Raw genomic sequence first — 19,847 nt, forward strand, 5'->3', positions numbered from 1 at the left:
ATGAAGGTTGAAGATTGTTTGATGTTTCTTTTTGTTCTTTTTGTTGATGGCCCGACCAGGGACACCATTTTTGAGAACCCCAAGCTTGGTCTGGGGTCTCGTGTGGTGGAAAAGTCTCTCCTCCAACCCGTGCTTCCAAAGAAAGACTCTGCAGCCTCTTGTTGTTCGGTCTCAAGGCAATTTATTGCTAGTTATCTAAAAGATTGTCTTCTCGGGCTGCGACTGCTTGGTCAGCGGCCCAGGCAGAGACACACACACACCCTGACATCCTCTCTGTCTGCTGTCTTCTTCTTCTCTCTCCCCACCCAGGGCTGCTGCTATCTTTTATATGATATATTACATATTACATGTTTATAGTTTTCCCCCAATACCTACTACCTATATTACAAAGTGCTTTTCTACTCTAAACCAATCTGCGAGTGCCAACATCACCAAGAACATGGAGGCAAGGAAAAGGAAGGAGGAAGAACAGGATCAGCTCACTTTCCTCCATCTTAGAACTTCTGACCCCCATGTACAAAGTAAAAACCCCCCTGTACATGTGCTAAAACCCCCCTATACAATACAAAAAAATTTCCCCTCTGTTTTGTAACTACTTTTACTGTACTATCTAACCCTTTGTGACTGCTTGTTCCACCTTCAAAGTTGGTAACTCATTCCATGGCTCAAAGTCAAAATCACAGCTGTTTCCAGCTGCCTGCCAGGGTCTAAAATGCTTCTGACCAAGGCCTGGAACCTCTAAAAATGTCTGAGAGACATTTTGAGTTCCAACATCAGCTGAAGTTTTTCTGGAAGCGTTGAGCAAAATGAGCACAAGCTTTAATGTACATAGTACTCTGCCACACGGAAGAAATGTTTTAAGGTGGGATAAGGGGGAGTGGCTTCAAACTGACAGGTTATTTGAAAGAAATTCTTCCCTGTGAGGGTGGTGAGGCCCCTGGCATAAATACCCAGAGAAGCTGTGTCTGCCCCATCCCTGGACATGTCCAAGGCCAGGTTGGACAGGGCTTGGTGCAACCTGGAATAGTGGAAGGTGTCCCTGCCCAAAGCAGGGGGTTGGAACGAGACCCTTTTAGATCTCCAACCCAAGCCATTCTGCAATTCTATGATCTTGGAAATATGTGAGTAGATAGAAGTGTTCAGACTCTCTGAACCATCAGAAGTCAGGTCTCTTCTTCCCCCTTGCTGCATGGAGGATTGTCACCTCTGGGAGTGCAGTAGACAGAGCTTTGTTTTGATGCCTCTGTTGGGCCAGAATGTAAGATCTAGGAGTTGAGCATTGAAACCTTCATCCTACTCTGGCTTTCATGGTCCAGGGGGAAGATTCTTTTCCCAGGTGCCTAAAATAAACCATGGTCAAGCCCAGCAGGTGGTTGTCCTGTGCATGTCCATCTAGATGTAGGTGCTGAACCCCATGTCCCTTTGCATTAACGTATCACTATGAATTCTGGAATTTCTCTAGACTGTAATTTTTCTTGCTTCTCCCAGGAAGTGCAGCTCTATGTTAAACTTGAAAAATATGTTTGAAAATACTTGTGAATGTTATTTCTATTATTCAGTGGTTTTGGCAGGAATAGTAAGTGGAAATTACAGAAATACTGCAAGAAACACTAGTTTTTGTGAGGTATGTAGGCCAGGGAATTTGGGAAGAATAGAAAAGTTCTGAAAGGTTATCCAAATCAAAGTCAATCTCTTCCTAAAGTTATTTCTCTGACATTTTCAGAGGCAAAACAAGACATGAATGTATCAACAACCATTCTTTTATAAGAGAATTGGTAGTATCCTCCATATCCTCCATGACTAAATGCTGTGCCAGAAAAAATGACTTGGGGTTTTAATTCTTTTCAGTAATGTGGAAAGTATGCCATCGGAGCAAGCAGGAAGAGGTTGTTTAGTGGAAGAGAGGAAGAAGAAACTTGGGAAGGGGTACAGAGGGACAGTGCTAGCAGCAAACGGAACTGTCCTGGTAGGGTGTCCTGCTTTTGCAACATGCTGTGCTCGTACAAAGCTTGAGGATTGGCTTTCCTGAGGCATTCAGTGTTTGCTTAACAGTATGCTTCCACTGGAAAGAGTGATGCCATGTCTGCTCATGTTGATGGGAGCAGAGCCAGGATGATTCTTGTGCCCTTGTCAGATGGGATTTTCAGATGCTTTCATTTCTGAATTCATGGCTTCATAGATAAAAGAAGTGGGTAGACAGCTGTGAGTGAGGCAGTGGATCTGCCCAAAATCTGATGGGACTTAAAGCCTCTCCTGAGAGTGCTGTACTAAAACAAGTTCAAAGTAGTAACTTCTCTTTATCCTTTAGTCTCATAAAAGGCTGCCAGCAAATAGGATCTGGAATCAAGGGGAAAAAATAAGCCTGCTAGTAAAAGATTGTTTGAGGCAAGAATGATGACTGGCTGAAACCAGATGTAGAAAGATCAGTGCATAAGTCTGGCAGTTATGTTCCCACTTTAGTCTGACTCTGAAAATTATGCCATGACTGACACATAGACTGGATCACAGCCCCTGAAAATCGGTCTAAGTGAGTTTCTTGTCACAGCCCCTGAAGATCAGTCTGTCCGGGTGACAGTTTCTTAAGCACTGGCTGGTACTTAATGGCTTAATGCATGGTGAGGTGGAGTCCTCCTTGGAGAGCTGACTGTGATTTAACAACATTGTTATGTTACGCGAGATGAGCAGCATTGATACAATTTACCAGTGACCCCTCTCACTGCCTTTGAAGTTTGGCGTGTTGCATATTTAGGTTTCCTTTGCAGTTTATTAAGACCGTATTTTCCTGAAAAGGATTGCAAACAGTCACTCATGGACCTTCTGCCTACTTGTTAGGGAATGTCTATCTTTGTAAGATCTTTTTTACATCGAAGGCAGAAATACTGACTGAGAAGTACTCACTGACATCAATACTGGTGGCTTTCTTTGGAGGAGCAGCTCACAAAAACACATTATGTTTAGGTAGCAAAGATAAAAGTATAAAGAGTTCTTGAAGGAAAAGGAGGGTGAAGGAATTTTTGTTATTTTTAAGGTTTTTAAAACTCTTTAAATAAAATGGCAAAATACAAAAATCCACCTGTGTGTAAAGAGTGACTTGACATTTTTGATGTATGTCTTACTTGTTTTCTACAAGTAATGTGCCCTTGCATTACTTGAATTTAAAAAAAAAGACTGTAAACCCTTTCTGCAGCTGGAAGAATGATGGAAATTAGAATTTCTTTTTACATAATCCCCTCGTATTTTGCTTTTGGATACAGCTATGTTAACACAATGCAACATTTGAGTTGAGAGATCTGCCAGATCCTGGCACCAGTGGTAGTTTGCTGACTGAAGGTCTTATTTTCAAAGTAATACTGTGCTCAGTTGTATCTATGTTCCTGGAAGAAGGCTTGCAGTCAGCTTCTCAGAGGAAATACTTTCAAAAGGAAAAGTTTAATTTTGCCAAGATTCAGATACGGTCACGGTAATTGGACAAACCAGAGCTTTGTAAGTGAGAGATGAACATAGACTGCTCCCTGGGACTGGCAAATGTGCTAGGAGAATAGGAAAATGAACTGTATGAAGATGATTACATTTGCTGAAAATTTGAAGTACTGTGTATATCTCTTGGTATATTGTCAAGTGTAGAGTTGCATTTGAGCAGGGTGGGGTTTTTTTTACTTTTTAAAATTAAGTAAAATGTATTTATCCTTCCTGTTTCTGGTTTCTACTTTAACCCACCAGAAAATGGGTTCACCAAATTAATTTTAGTTGTTTTAATACTATGTATTTATAAATTGCCGTAAAAATTGATTGTAATATAATACTAATTCACTATAGGTTTTACAAGTATATCTGTATATACCTAGCTTCCATACTTTTCTGTTATGAAGCAGTAGGGATTGTATTCCAACTGTACCCCACTGCTGGCCAAGGGAATGCACTGACAAGTAGCAACCAGCATTAGTCTCTGACATCAGCTGACCTTTGCCAACTTATACTTAAGGTCTGGACTAATATTTTCTCCTGTGTTTCCTTGGCTGCAGAACAGTAAAACCGTTTCTTAATTTACCTGAGGTAGTTTCTGTGAGAGTCTGTGCTCATTGATTGCATGGTCTTTACAGGTAGAGAATGAAAGAGGGCAGACTGAGTTTCTTCAGAGGGATAACTTACATTTAAAATACAGGGGAAAAAAAAAAAGGTCAGCCAGCAAAAGGAAAGCTGTGGATAGCTCTCTTCCTTCAGTCGTGGCATACTGAAGTATCTTCCTGCTATCTTTTTGTCTGTGTTGAAGTCTTTCCTTATTCAGGTCTTGTTAGGTTTGCCAAAAGATCAAAAATCCTAGTTAGGAACTAAGGAACAGGAAGCTAGTGCAGTTGGATAGCCTTGATTCCTTAGGAAAGAGAAGAGGTGGAATTGTGGGAGGATTGTGGGCAGGGACTTCCTACAGATTGCTGTGGCTGGGCTAGGGGGAGGCATACAGACAGACTGTCTCGTCTTTGCTAGGACTTTCGGCTAAAGAAAATGAGATGTTTTGCTTTGTAAAAGCAGGATTGGAATGAGAGGATTAAAGGGAAGGATCCTGGAAAAGTCCAGTGAGGTGGTCATTGGTTCTAATATAGTTAAGTATAAAAACATAAAAAAAATCCAAGTAAAATTGCAGTAGAGGGAGTAAAGTAGAAGCTGTTTTGATGAAGAGTCAGAAATTGGATTATATACAGGCATGTGAAAGGTGCTCTGGCATTCCCTTGTGAATGAAAACCAGCAGGAGAAGGGACTGGAAGAAAGATAAAATGGCACCTGGGTTTTTGAAACATACAGCTTGCATGGGCATGAACATCCATGCAGTAGTGTTGGACTTGACGGAAATTTGCCAAGCAGACAGATCATGCCTTCTCCTGCCCTGTCTTGTTGGTCACACACAGGAGCTCTGTCCTGGATGTGGGGAGCTGTAGGAAGGCTGTGCTATGGGTAGGAAGTGTCTGGCACCATCTGTCTATGGAGAGCTGGGACAAAGCCCTGGGAGACAGAAAAGGCTTCCCTCCAAATGGCCAGGCAAAAGACCACGTGAATTACAAAGTGAGCTGGGTCCTGCAGCCTGGTGACATTTCCAGGTTGCTTTCTGAGCAGGCAGCACTTGAGCAGTGTCTGGGTGAATCTGTCTGGGCTCTCTGCCTCGGTGCCTGGAACACAGGAGGAGGAGAAAAGGCTTCTTTCCAGTAGGTGCAGGAGATTACATGCTTTGCTGACTTGCTCCACCTAGCTTCCCAATCAGAGGATAGATAGAGATTTTGTCTTTCTGACAGCCTCATACAGTCCAAATTCAACAAGGAACACTTCAGAGCAGTGTTTTTCCAGCCTGTCTTGGATCTGAGTAAACATCAGATGTGCACAGCTATGTAGAGAAATGAAGACTTCTGACAGTAGGTTTATTTTTTGGCAGTATTTTCTGCATGATATGGAAATACCTCTCAGCTCCGAGGTAGGAGCCTGCCCCCAGGTTTTGGAGTGTTGCACCCCGCCTGGCTGTCCATTTTACCAGCAAGCCCTAGTATTTTCTTGTGTTATTGGATGGTGAAAAAGAAGTGTCTGCACCAAAAGAACCCTTCCCAACAAACACAAAGAAGCTCAGCAGTGTTTCCCATTGTGCTGATTTTAGTCAGAAATACTAAAACCCACTCAAACATGAAAAATTATTTAGGTTACCCTAGATAGTTTGAAATTACACTGTAACCATGAAAGATGGTGGGGATTGATTCACTGGCTGTGTGGAACTGAGAAGAGCTCAACTGAGGCTCAGAGTTAAGGTCTGCAGATAGCAGTAATGTTGCATAAATAGTGACAGTAATAGAAGTTATGAAGAAGTTCTAGAGCTCCAGAACCTCTTATTAGTGAAATAAGCACTGGGTCTTTTTGAGGCTTTGTCATGGTTTGACACTGGCACAATGCCAGCGCCTCCATGAAAATGTAACCTATCAATTAAATGTTGTGAAATGCGATCGAGAACAGAGCAAAGCAGGCCAAACAAAGGGAAAACTTTATACTACTACTACTACTACTACTACTACTACTACTACTACTACTACTACTATAAAGGGGAAAAAAAACCCACACAAAATTTGAAATGAAAACCTTTCAAAACATTCCTCCTCCCCCCACCCAATTCCAACAAATCACAGCGAGACACATTTGGACCCTTAATCCAGTCTTCACCCTTCCACATAATCAATACTGAGTCCATCAGGGGAGAGAGGAGTCTCCCTTGCACCACAGACCCCCCAGGAAACACAGCTGCCACCTCTTGTGTTTCCATGTCACACATGGCACCACCCAAACACACCAGGCCAGTGTGACACTCTCCTCTCCATGTCACAGTACTCTCACCACTGTGCATGGACAGAGACTGCTTATAGGGCTCCTTTAAGGATGCTTTGCCAAGGACCAACAGGAACAACAGTCCAGTGTCTCATTTTGGGACTACAGTCCCCCCCATTTTCCCCTGGGGCCAGGGATCCAAGAACAGAGATCGCCTTCTCTTCTTCTCTGAAGATGGAGGGCATCCTCACACCCTCCTCCGCTTTCCTCTGTTCATTCCTGAACTGGTAGTTGCTGAAGGAGTCTCTTGGCTCACCATTGCATCCCCCTAAAATGCAGTCTCTCTTGGAGGACAAGTTGGTTCAATCTATGGTTAACAAGAAGAGTCCAGCCAACAGCCACTCGATCATCTCCCCCCAACCTTCTTTCCCAAACAACTGAGGTCCCCAGCTGTCTCTCTTTCCTTCAAATTGAGGAGGAGCAATATTTCACAAAGCCTTCATTTCACAGGAAAGGGTTAAAATTCCCGAACTCCCCGGATGGCTGAAATCTCGGCCCAGGACGCTGTGCTGTCTCCCTCCTCCTTCTCCTCTGCCAGCAAACTTCCAGGTGTCTGCAGGCTCTCTGTCTCTTTCCCTCTAGGTTGGGGGAAGAACAAAGACATCTCAGACGTTCTCCACCCTTCCATCCGCAGGAACTGGCCCAGCTCGGTTCCCGATCCTTCACCCCCTGGCCTACCTCTGCAGGCCACATGGCTTTTCCCCTCCCGCACCCAGCTCATGGCCGGGCAGGGGAGGTTTGCACTCTCTGCTGACCAGAACCAAAGAGAGCGAGTTCTCCTGGGAATTCTGCTTTTAACCCCTCTGTGTTCTCAGAGGCGTGTCCACCTTCAATTGGTCACCCCAAATGTCAGTATCCAAACCTGACCCCTGACTGGACTGACCTCTTCCTTCCAAGAAAATTCTTTTCCCATATCAAGCCACGACAGGCTTTCTTCTGACTGGAGTCATACCACTCTTTGAAGGGCAAAAACTGTGTATTTGTGTGTTTTCCTACCTCTGTACATTTGAATGGAGAATGTAAAATTCCAGCATGGTCTTGTTTTGGTAATAGGATTGCATGCAGACATCCTTGTGGTTAAATTAAAAAAAAAAAATTAAAACCCATGATTTCCTGTGAAGGGGTTCTTGTTTGTAAATGGAGTGCTTAATGACTGAGACTAGAGATGTACAGACAACTGCAGGATGTTGCTCATAACCCTCTAATGTAACTCCTTAACACTCTCAGGTGAAAATTTTCTTTCCAGAATTGATCTAAAGAAGATTTATTTTTTTAAAATATAAGTTCTTATGCTCTCCAGAGGGGACCGCCTGCGCTGTACCCTTGTGTATGTGAAAAATGAGGAGACGGAGCTTAACTAATTTAATAGTACCTGCAAAACCACCTGCTGAACATAATCTCTTCTGGGATTAGTGCAATCAAGTTATTTAAGCACACTTCTAGGTAAAGAAACACAGTTCACAATTCTTTACAGCTTCACCAAGAATGTATTCTTTAAGTATACTGTTTTAGGAAGAAAGTTGGAATTTTTACTTTTTAATTTTTTTTCTCGGCCCTCTTTTTTGTCTTCTCTTGCTCATCCCCTAGTGTTTGGTTTTCACAACAGTGCAGAATTCAATATTGTACTTTCAGCCTTCAAAGTCTGCAAACCCTGCCTGGGAAACAAGCATGTTGCTGAACATCCTGGCATGGCTGCTTTTTAACCATAATGCAAGTGGAAAAATGTAACCTATTCTAGTGCTCTTGTGGGAGGACCTCTGGAAACAAGGCAAACTGTTTAAGGCTTCCTGCTACATGGCAAAACTAAAATGTTTCTTTTTTCGTGCTTGTACCTCTCTATTTTCTCAAGTACTTTTGCTTGCCAGGGTTCTTCATTTAACCCTTTTTTTCCTTTAAGCTCCTCCTTCTGCCTTGGTCTTCCTCACCCACGTCAACTCTTTCTCATAAGGCATTAGAGAGAAGCAGAAGCACACATATATTTCGTGTGGGGTATGTGTCAAATTTGGGATTTTACCTGTCAGCATTCTCTGTCCCAGCTGCTTTGTTCTACTCCATCTCCCTTTGCAGCCACACCACTAAACTTGGTTTTCACTGCTACTGACAGCCTTTTAATTTCTGCTTGTATCAAATCCAAAGCTGTGTCTCCATCTCTATTCTGTAATGTTTTGCACTTGAATTATTTGCCCTTTTGGTAGCTGAAACTTCCAGCATAACTCCCTGCTATGTGGTTGGAAAATGTATGTGCAAGGAGAAGAGTTAGGCTGGTTAAATACAGTTACAGCTCACTGTAAAAATCCTAGGGTGACCTTTTAGCCATGGAACTGAATCCTGCTTAGTTCAGAAGCTGATCCACAAATTACTGGTGTGAATTGGTTGTGACTTTAGAGGAACTCTACTACTCTGTTTTCAGATGGAGATCACCCTTACCTGATGGATGCATTAGTGTATTGTCCTGGGTGTTGAACTGTTTGTTCAGTTTACCTGATAGAAAATGCTGCCTCTTCCTAAATTCATCTTCAGTTCCTGACTTGAATATGACTCAGTTGCATTTTAGAAATCTGAAGCAGCATTTTCGGGGGGTGTTTGGGCTTTTTGTTTTTGTTTGTTGGCTTTTACTTTAATGGTAGAGTGTTTTTCTTCCTTGTGGGTGGTTTTAAGCTGTTTTTTTTCCCTCCTGATAAGTCCTGCTAATACTGTAGTATTTGAGAATGGATTGTAATGACATCTAACATTTTGTTCTGTTTGTACTGCAGGCTGAGGTCAAGTAAACAAAGAAAGCAATCATTATGTTTTAGCATTCTTGTTGAATGAGCACATTAAAATCTAGTCACAGCTACAGGATCAGCTGTGAAAAGAAGGGAGAGATACAGAACTCTGAATAGCACTAATTTTGAAGCAGTTTATGGAAAAATAATGGACTGAGGGGATATGTAAGGACTCTGGTAGGAAATAAATGGCATGACGTTGATGGAAAGGGTTTGGTAGGACGTTTGTTGTGGTTTAGAATTGCAGAGGAATTTCCTACAGACTGGACTAACCATTACAAATATGTATCTGCTTTTAGGAGATCAAGGCATACAGTGGAGTCTTCTCAGGGAAGATGTCGTCTTTGACAATGAGAACCTGTTGTGTGGATAAAAGAGGAAGTTTCTTTAAGGTAAATGGGATACTTACACAGACCTTCTGTGATACATAGTAAGCCTTTTCTGTAAAACAGGGAGTACTTCTTGAGCATTTCTTTTTACAGGCAGATTTGTGGCTGGATTACCCCCCAGTTATTTTGCATGTATATTTTTTTCTGTACATGGAGTGGAATATTTGTTGTAAAATAGGTCATGGCTTTCTTCGCTGCTAATGCTGAGAACATAAGATTTATTATGCACAGGCATAAAATTATTGGAGCCTTCATAAACTGGATTTGTGTCCACTTAAAGCTGTGGTACAGGTTTATGATTTCCATTACTGGATTGAAAATTGGTTTCATTTCCTTGCCTATTTTGAGAACAACTGGCATCTCAAAAAGCCAGGCAGCAGTAGGAGGTCCCTATGCAGTTTTCAAAAGATGACTGAATCTGTTAACTATGTGCCAGGGTCACAGTGGCTGTCTTGCTGGGCAGGGTTTTGCTTGTTAGAATATTTATCACTTGCTGTAGCTTCTTCAAGTGAAAGATGCTAATGCTGTCATCTTGGGGTGTTGCTGTTTCTATTCCTTCTCTTCCTCTGGAGCAGAAGTTTCCCTTGGGGAAATCTTTAGGAAATGAATGATTAGTGCTGCGGTGACATCATGTTTTTCATTTGTCTTGCCTAGCAGTTAACAGGGCCATCCAGTGATGGCAACCTCTCAGTTCTGCAACACACTTCAGCTACCTCTCATAACTCAAAAGTACAAACATCAGCTGTGTTGATAGCACTCCACAGCCAAATAGGGAGAATAGCCCTATTTTTCAAATCACACCAAGGAACTGTCTCAGTTCCAAGAAATATCTCTAGGTTGTCTCTTGCATGTATGCTGAAGGATTCCTGATGTCAGATGGGACTGTAAGCAAGCACCCAGTCATTTTCTGCAGTCCTTTGGGATCTCCTTATGAAATTCTTATCTGAAATTAGATGCTGGAATAGCTGTTTTGTTCATGATGATAGGGTTGCAGTTACTCTAAATTATTAGAAATGCAGTCTGCAGTCTGCCTGGACAATTTCAAGAAACATTGCCAATTAGAAAACTAAGGTCCTACATTTTCTCAAGGACATGCTGGCAGGGAAAAATATGCCTCCAAACTACTTTTCCAGACCTCTCAACATCCCTGGGAAATTGCCCTGTTGGACCATGGTTCTGAGCACAGAGTGTGGGATTAGAAGCTGCAGGCAGTCAGTGTGCCCAGCCTGTGTGTAGCGCACCTGGTAGCGTGTGTGTACAGTGAAATTACCTTTTTTTTCCTCCCTCTGCCACGTGAGGTAGAATTGTGACAACAGTTACATTTGTTTGCTACAGCTGAGCTGGTGAGCAAGCAAAACACTTGGCACATCAGATTTTTTGAGTTTGCATTATTTTAACTTGCTCTGTCTGACTGTGTTTAGTAGACCTAGTAATCAAAATACAGCCTTTTATCTCTGCTGATCTGTTCTTCAGTATGCTCTCCCACATGCACAGACTGTCCCCTGTACTTGCATATGGCTCTCACGTTGTGCTTGTTAGTTTGCAGTTGTCTAAGAAACCTTTACCACGTTGGTATGCAGATTCTCAGGGCACTTAAATCGTTTTAAGAGGGAGTATCTTACCATTTTCAGCAACATTTGCCAGAAAAATCGCTGACAAATACCAGTAGGGAAATTCCAGCTTTATCTTTTCTGGTTCTTAAGTAGTTCTCATTGCTACAGCTTCTAACCATCTCTTAGGTTTTTTTCACAGCCATTCTTTTGACTGTTAGTACACAAGGAAAACAGTATTGTCCCCATTTTACACAGAGCAGAAGTCTGTAGTTTTAGAGACTAAATTCTGTGGACTCTGCATCTTGTGATTGGTGAATGCTCAGAGCAAGCAGGTAGTTAAGAACGAGGCCAACCATGGGGTTAGTCTGGGGTTAGTCTTGGATAATTCTGGGACTGAATAGCTTGCCAGTGGTTACAGAGAGAGTCTGTGGTAAGGCAAGGGGCTGAATATATGTCTCTGACAAATGTCCTCTTTACTGAATTATTCTCCTTCTCATTAAAATATTCCAGTGTTTACTGAACTGGCATCAGAGGTTTTACACCAGTAAAACTTTTCTATTCCAAAATCAAGCATCAGGTAAAACTTTTTTTTCTGATAAGATACTGAACAATGTCACTGGCCCTAAGAATTCACAGCTTACCAGAATCTGCAGATGTGTATCAAAATATTGGATTGTATTCAGAGGCTTGCAGAAGTTCAGAAGCAGCATTCTCAGACGGGCTCGTCTCTGGCACTTGGCCACCTCATCACACAGGGCCCTCTGTGAGGGTTGCTACGTTCTGCTTATCAAAACAGGAAGGAAAAGATGTGATGCCAAAGAGGATGCAGGTCTCCAGAAAGAATGAAAAATGAGATGCTGGCAGGAAGGGGGAGTGGTAAATGCTGAGGCTCATTTGTCCAGTCTGATTCTAATCTCATTGTCTTTGTTGTCCCCTTGCCAGATTAGAAGCAACCATTTTACCTTTTCTTCTTGAGTTCTTGTAAATCTCAGGGCTTGGAAACATTCTGCAGTGGTCATCGTAGCTGACTCTTTTAAAAGAGTCCCTTCTCAGAATGATGGTGGTTTTGTTAATTCTCTGTACAGCTTATTTACCTTTCAACACAAAGGGCAGGAATTCACTTGTCACACAGTTTTTTTCTAAAAATGTCTGGGAACAGACATCAAATCAAAGCCACCTGTCTTCTTCTTGGGAACAGGAAACTCGTCAAGTGAGTAATAAGAGCTGTAGTTGTGCTGGGCTTCTGGGAGAGGCACTGTCTATATCTGGTCCTGGCATGTGATTTACTTCCCTGATGCATGGCAGTGATGTGAGTGTCAATAGAACAGCTTCACAAATGTGACTGGAGCCCCTTGGGAGTGAGTTGCTTCTGGTGAACTGATTTTTGCTGCTTGTAAAACATCCTGAACAATGCAAAGTAAAGTAGATGTTGTGTTATGGTGAGAGAATGCTGGGGTACTGAGGTGCCATGTTTGTGGCTTGTATGTAGGAGTTTCACTGTCACCTTTGCCAGCTCCCAGAAACTGAGCTCACTCTTGTGGAGCTCTGAATCAATTGCTAATAAGCAGAGTGTGGTGTGTTATGGAAGGAAATGCTGTAGTTTAAGATGTTTGCATTTCATTATTTCGTTCATGGATGTTAGGAATGTAAACAGTTAGTACATGGGTATTTGGCAATCTAATGTTTAGGATAGATTTGGTTAGGCAGTACTGTACTGGGCTGCTATGTGAATTCATGTTGCCTGAGTCATAATTATTATTTGGGTTTACAGTGGTTATACTGTAGTGTCCTTTGAATTTACAGAACAGTTCTTTATCAGTGTTCTGGTTTGAAAGCAAAACCAGTGAGAGACTCCAAGTCAGAAATACAATTTATTAGGAAAAGGGAAAAAGAAAACAAAATACATTAAATAATACCAAAGAAAAACCACTGACAGCGTCAGAATACAACCTGACACCCTTCTGGTCAAGATGTTGGTAGCAGTCCAAATTGGAATGGCTGCAGTCCTCCTGGAGTGGCAAATGTGGTTCTCTCAGAGCAGTGATCCTGTAGAAAGGTGTAGTCTTCCTTTGAAGATCCAGTGGGAAAACCCAGCTGTTCCTCTTAGAAAAGCCTGAGTCTGGTGTTCCAAAAACTCAGACTATATCCAGTTAAGAATGTCTGGCTCCTCCCTCTGGGCACAACATCTCACAATGGGATGCTGTAACTTTTATCAGTCATGCAGTGACATTTAATAGGCCATTAAGGGGGGAGGACTGGTTTGTGGAAGAGATAAAGAAAACTGCCCAATAACAAAAGATAACTGCCACACCTCTGCTAACAGATGGCAAATAGAATACATCTTGCCTTGCAATCTAGGACAATCAAAAGTAAATTCCAAAGGAAAAATTGTTGTACACAAAAATAGCTATTTTATCATGTTATATAAGATCTCATTTTAATTTTGTTTTTTTATGAAATACTGATTAATTAACCACCTGAGAAGATGTCATGTTTCCAAATGTATTTTTCAGGTAAACCTCCTCTTTCTATAGTAGAGCAGGGTAATATCTTTTTCACAGATCTAAACAGTCCCCAACAGATTTCTTCTGATTACTGTTTAAGTCTTTGGGCTTATGTATGCATGTATGTGTTATACAAACAGAGGCCTCTGACAAATGTATACATCCACTTCTGCTACATTTTCCTTTGGAAGTTGCCTCTTACCATGTTGATTTCAAGTCTGTTGAATCAAAGGGGTGAGTTTTCCCATTATTTACATCCAAAGAGGTACTGTATGTGTTGCAAATAGAGAAGTCTCTTTGAAGAATTCCAATATTCTTAGCCTTGCACTAAAAGGCAGAGCCTTCTGCTACTGCTTACTTCCTCAGGGCTGGAGCTAATAATAGTACATACCCAGGATCCTTCCTGCATTTTGTAGAAACATGTTATTAACAGCTCATCTTGTATGATGCTAGTCACATGTGCATCACGTGTGCTGTATAATCACCAGAAGTTTCATTGATCCTAAATACTGGGAAATGCTGTCATAAAATCCTGACCGTGTCTTACAGTATTTGATAGAAAAATGTTGTTGTAACAGTATGTGTCAATTAATTGTAAGGATACACAAATGATGTGACTCCGTAAGATTTTATTTTCTTAAATCAAGAGAAGAGCAATTTTTTTTGTCATTAAAGGGAATTTAAGGAAAATCACTTGGAAATTGCTGAAAATATCAGTGGTTTATTCTAGAAAAAAATGAGGGGCTTCTTCCTGGAGATCAGTGTTTCAGTTCAAGTGGAGCACATGATGGTAGGTGATTAGTCTTGGTTGGGTTGCAGTGTGTTCTATCCTGGGGAATTTCTCAGGTCAGTTTAGGGTTTGATGCCACACTTTGACCTGGTTTCCTTGTCCAGAGTGTATTGACTTTTCAGAGACTAAGGCTGATTTGTCGTGGAGGCTATGTAGCATACCCAAGAAATTTAGCCTGTAGAATAGAATGTGAGCATAAGGCTGCTTGAAATATACCATTTTGTTTAAGTCCTCTTTAGCAAAAGAAATTGCTAAACATGGAAGAATTCCTCTTAGGAATAATTTCTGCAGAGTTGTCTTCAGGGCAGGCATACAAATACAAAAGCCTTAAGATTATTTCGCTGTTAGTATAGTTTGGATGAAGGTTCTTTGCTGTAGCTCCCTGAGATTTTGTTTTCTGGGAGGGAGGTTGGTTTTATCACAGCTCTGGTCAAAGCCTGCTAACAGAGTTAACTCAATTGCCAGCCAGGTAGTGACACAGCAAAGCAGGCATGGTGGAGGTGGCTGAAAATACATGGACGCTTCTGTGGAGAGCTCATGCATTGTATGCTTTTTATAGAGAGATGCTGAAAAGCTCCTTTGTTGTGGAGACTGTTTGCCTTCGTAGTCTCTGTTGATGTGTCAGAGAACAGGGCAAACCACTTCAATGGCTCTTTATGGCCACAGTTGGTGTTATGGTGGTGATGCTGCCCATGAAGGGGAGCTCCTTGTACAGAGCTGATTCATGGGGATTAGCAGCTCAGCTTTCATGTAATTGCCAGCTGAAGCAGCTTTGCAAATGTGCTTTGCTGGCAATGCAGAAATTCATCCCACTCTGGCTGCTCCCTGAGGCTAGCCTGTGTTCTTCTGGTTGCCCCTTCAAATGGTCAGGGAGTCATTGCTTACATCTGGCTGCAGAGACTCAGGGTTGCTTGGGATTCAGCAGGTGGAATGTCTTTGCAGTGTCAGTGGTACATATGGCTGGTGTCACTAAAACTATAGGAAAAACAAAAACTCTCCAACAACAATCTTTAGTGCAAGAGAATGAAGGCATTACTTTATCATTGCCAGGATGTTGTTCTGGCCAGGACGTGCAACAGAAACCAGTTCATCCACACATTGTCCTGGTTGTGCAGAGAAAATCATTCCATCACACAAGTCTTTATTAGATTTTTCACATTTGTGAAAACACAGAGAAGTTCATTGGTTCCACATTCACTTCTTCCAAGGTCTTAGTATTTGGTTTCCTATTGTTATTGGTTTGCCTTAATGTTAATTAGTTTCTCATTCTTCATTCTCTTATCTATCTCTTCCCAGACCAGGAATCTTAGACCATGCTAGGGGTGATGTTTGGAGTTGACATTTGTTGATGGTTGTTATCTTTTGTGTATCTTCTTTTTTGTATGTTGCTCCCAGTCTGCTGAGATGTTAAACTCATCAGACCTTGAGTGGTGGAAGTTTGAAAAGGAATTTCAATTCCTTTCCCCCTGGGAACCCCTGGCTAAAGTTATATTAAAAAATGTTGAACTTCATATGATTTCCAACACTGGGAACTATGACTTGGACAGAAGGAAAACCCTTAGGGTGTGGGTAATGGTAATTCATTCTTATATAAGGTTAATTTATTGGAGTTGGCCAGTTGTAAGCAGAGACTAAAACTTCTTTTGAATTTATTGGAATAATGGTGCTCAGCAAAGAGTGTGAATTCCTGAGGTGGAGGAAAAATTACAATGTAACAATTTAGGAAAATGATACCTGCAATTCTTTGAAAATGCTGCTGTACTGAGTTGCTTGCCCTGAGTGGGGCTCAGGGCAGCTGTAAAGACTCTTCTGACTTGGACCCCAAAGCTTGTTTTGCTTCATATGCCAGGGGTTTGTTCATTCTGATGTGCAGGGGTGGTGGTAGAGATCGCTGCATCACTGCAAACCTTTTCTTAGGTTCCCTTCTGGCAGGACGGAGGGAACTGTACTAGAGTTTATAGGCTGTCATGTGTTGCTTTCGGGGGTTACTCACCGCTGTCCCCCGTCCCTCCCCGGCCCCCCGGGACCCCTCCGGCTAGCTGTCCCCTCCGGGGACCGGGGTTTGCTGCGGTCCCGCTGCCCTGGGCTTACCAGGCAGCGGCTGACTGGTTTCCAGTTCCCCGCGCTGACAGCCTCGGAGCTGCTGTTGCCAGGGAAACCAGGAGTGAGAGAGGGGGAGGCTTGTGTGGAAGTGGCCGCAGCTGGCGGGGCTGTGTGGAGCAGGGCAGGGACAGGGGGTGGTGATGCAACTGCAAGGGGAGGAGCTGAGGGCTGGACCGGGGGTTGGAATGTGGGCTGGAATGTGGGCTGAACCATGGGCTGAACCGTGGGCTGGACCACCGCAAGGGAGGAGGGGTTGGGATCAGGGACGGGTGAAGGGAGGGGTGCAAGGGCTGTGGGTGTGTTCTGGGCAGGCACAGGGAGCAAGGAATTCTGGGATAGAGAAGGGAATGTCTCGTAGCCACCTCCATGTTTTGGGGGCTGCACGAGAGAGGTGGGAGGTGCAAAGCATGGATTTTCAGCTGCGGGAGCGAAAGCAGGAGATGGAGAAGGGTTAGAAACTAAATCTACATCTGCACAGTCAGTTTTTTCACAGCAGGGGATGCGGGGGGACACAGGAGATGCAACAGGGCTCTTTTCTGCTCCCGGTGCATCTGGAGTGTCTGCACTCTCTTTCACAACATCGTAAATGAACAAAAACATTCTCATAAAACCTTCTTTCACTGAGGGATCCCCTGCCTTTGTCCTTTCACTCAGCACTTCACCCACACGTTTCCAAAATCTTCTTTCTCTCACTACTTGCTCTGTTACCTCTGGAAAACTTACTGATAGACCTCTGACAAACTGTTTCACAAGGCTCTTAGGAAATTTAGCACCTGCTTTCTGCAGGGGTTCCTGAACTTGTTTATAAATCTCTTTCTGCTGTGTAGTCAGCGTAACACCCATCGCTGGCTGCACAGCAAATCTCAACCAGTTACTGCAGCAAACCCCAAAGTTCTAAAGCTCGGAAACTCTCGTCACGCCTGCGTGCTGGCATGTCCCCTCGTGGGCACACAAGAGCCGATGTCTCCTGGCCAGGCCCCTGCCCCCCAGTACCAAGACTCACCCACCACCGTCCCTTAGACACCACTGCAGCAACGGTTCCCGAATCCGCGGGCGGTTTCCCGGGTGTTGGGAGGTGCCGTCCGCACCCGTGGAAACCACGCCGGACAGAAATCGGTGTCTGTCTCCACGGCAACAGTCCTGCCAGGCTGCGTGGAAGGGCAAATTCCTCCCCACCAGCGTGGTCCGAGAGCTTCTCCCTGCGGAGCTGACAGCCTGAGTGGCATTTATTCGCACCTCTCGCCGCTCTGTTGCTCGCGGTGACACTGCAAAGTGTCTGGAAAAGCTCCTAACCGGTGGGCTATCCACGACAGCCGGGGCCCACTCGCTCAGACCAATGCAAAGCCCCACATTGGGCGCCACTTGTTGCTTTCGGGGGTTACTTACTGCTGTCCCCCGTCCCTCCCCGGGACCCCTCCGGCTAGCTGTCCCCTCCGGGGACCGGGGTTTGCCACAGTTCCTCTGCCCTGGGCTTATCAGGCAGCGGCTGGGTTAGCACAGTCCGAGCTCCGAGCTCCGGCGTTGCCTCGGTCGCTGCTAGGAGTCAAGATTAAGAGACCCAGAGAGACCAATGGTATGCTTGTCCAGACAGATTGTATTGCCTGAACCGTAGCAGGGACCAAAGGCCCCGGGCTATTGCCCAGATACAGTTTTATACAGCAAAATTAAGAGATAAGGTCTAAACAATGGGGATACTGTCCAGCTAAGGCACATCAGAACCACCCCAGGGGCCGGGTCCAATGGGAACTGCTCAGGGGTGGGGAGAAGGGGGTTTACAAAGAAATGCTGAAGCGGGACTTTCCCAAAACAGTGGAGCATACATAAATGTATCTTTTCCCTCAGTTTCTCATTCCCAAAGCCTTTCTAAAACAATGGGGCATACATGAATGTATCCTTTTCCTCAGTTTACCATTCCCAAGGCCTTTCTAAAACCTTCCTCCACACTACCATGCCAGCATGATAACTACAGTCATGGTGTGGCATGACAAGCAAACCGATGCATTGGCTAAAAAGAAGTGTTCAAGAGAGCAGGCTTTGCAAATTTCATTGTTGGTTTCTGCTCAGCAAAATGTAAAGTCTAGCTAGCTAGCAAATTCTGCATTTCTCAGGATACAACCTTAGTGCTAATCTTCCCTACCTTAAAATGAGTTTTTCCCCTCATACCCAGAATTAGATTTGTGGTCTACCTGAGGTGATAAAGGGTTGCAAGACAATTCTTTTTAATTGAACTGTTGTGTTCAAGTGGAGTCTAAAACCTAATGTGAAAAGCAGCCACCCACTCCCTTCTTGCTTCATTGCTTTTCATCATCCACGGTATCATAATGCTGGCTTAGTGTCCCTTCTGAAATAAAACTTCTGCACGTGGAGTTCTTCTAATTTTTTTTTTTTTTTAATGTAAATCCTACAAATAGCTAAATAATTTAGTTCTTGTAAGATGTTACATATAATGCACAGAGGCTGCAAATTTAATCCATTTAAATTAAAAGGCTGGCCAAACTGGAAGGTTTTGTACTGGCACAAAAAAGGAATTACTCTTCTTCCGAGAACCTTTATATATGGCCTCAACCCTTACTTGTTCCTTTGCAAGGGGAAGTCCAAATAGGATACGATTGTACAAAAAAAGTTTGTAATCTCTGGTGACTAAACTTGCCCTGGCTTCTTTTCCATGCCTCTTCCACTCACTTGATGTCATACTATTTTTGTCCCTTTCTAGCTCATTGACACAATTGCCTCAGAAATCGGAGAACTGAAACAGGAGATGGTACAGACAGATCTCACAGTGGAAGATGAATGTGCTGATTGGCGAAGGTGATTAAAATGTTTATTTTAATGGTTCTGGAGAGTCTTACCACAACAGGAATGTTTTCACTGTGCTTTCTTCTTGGGTGGCTTATGTCCTAGCACTTTTCTCCCTGGCAGCATAGGAGGTATAGATAATCTTGCTCTTTATCCAAGGAATTTGCCTTTCTGCAGGAGGTTCAGTTATTTGGTGTATTTGCCTTAATATCTTCTAATTGCAACTGAGCTTCCCTTCCTTGTTAAAAACCTTGGGTACTGATGAATGTCTAAAGCAGGATTATTACCCTTGTCTGTGGCACAGCTTTGCTTTCATGCTGTAAAGACAAAATGTCCATTGCTTCAAGTGGCTCTTTGAAGGTTCAATATGCAATAACATGACTTATTTATGCTTGCAGGTTAGGAAGTAAAATATTGACTGCTATGAGCTGATGCATATGTGGGTTAAGTTAATTTATATATGAGTAACTTGCATATAAAAAAAATAAAATTGTACCTTTAAGTGCACAGAATGGGACCCCAGCATTTTGTCTTGAACAGTTATATCTGCTAAATATCTGGAGGATAATCAATATTTTAGTCCTAGTATTAACAAG

The 19,847-nt window shown here is 43.1% G+C and overlaps 1 protein-coding gene across 5 annotated transcripts in view; it reads left to right on the forward strand.

The window, feature by feature from the left end:
• RIN2 (Ras and Rab interactor 2) overlaps positions 1 to 19,847 on the forward strand; it is a 90,395-nt gene that overhangs the window by 22,853 nt on the left and 47,695 nt on the right. For 4 of the 5 annotated variants that reach the window (XM_077782013.1, XM_077782015.1, XM_021543342.2 and 1 more), the window contains exons 2-3: positions 9,416 to 9,508; positions 19,169 to 19,263. In XM_077782013.1, the coding sequence (XP_077638139.1) occupies positions 9,452 to 9,508; positions 19,169 to 19,263 (152 nt within the window). In that variant the 5' untranslated portion in view covers positions 9,416 to 9,451. The remainder of the gene's footprint in view (positions 1 to 9,415; positions 9,509 to 19,168; positions 19,264 to 19,847) is intronic. The other variant, XM_077782014.1, reaches the window with a different exon arrangement.

This window comes from Lonchura striata, chromosome 3 (genome assembly GCF_046129695.1).
Source record: "Lonchura striata isolate bLonStr1 chromosome 3, bLonStr1.mat, whole genome shotgun sequence".
NCBI classification, from domain to species: domain Eukaryota; kingdom Metazoa; phylum Chordata; class Aves; order Passeriformes; family Estrildidae; genus Lonchura; species Lonchura striata.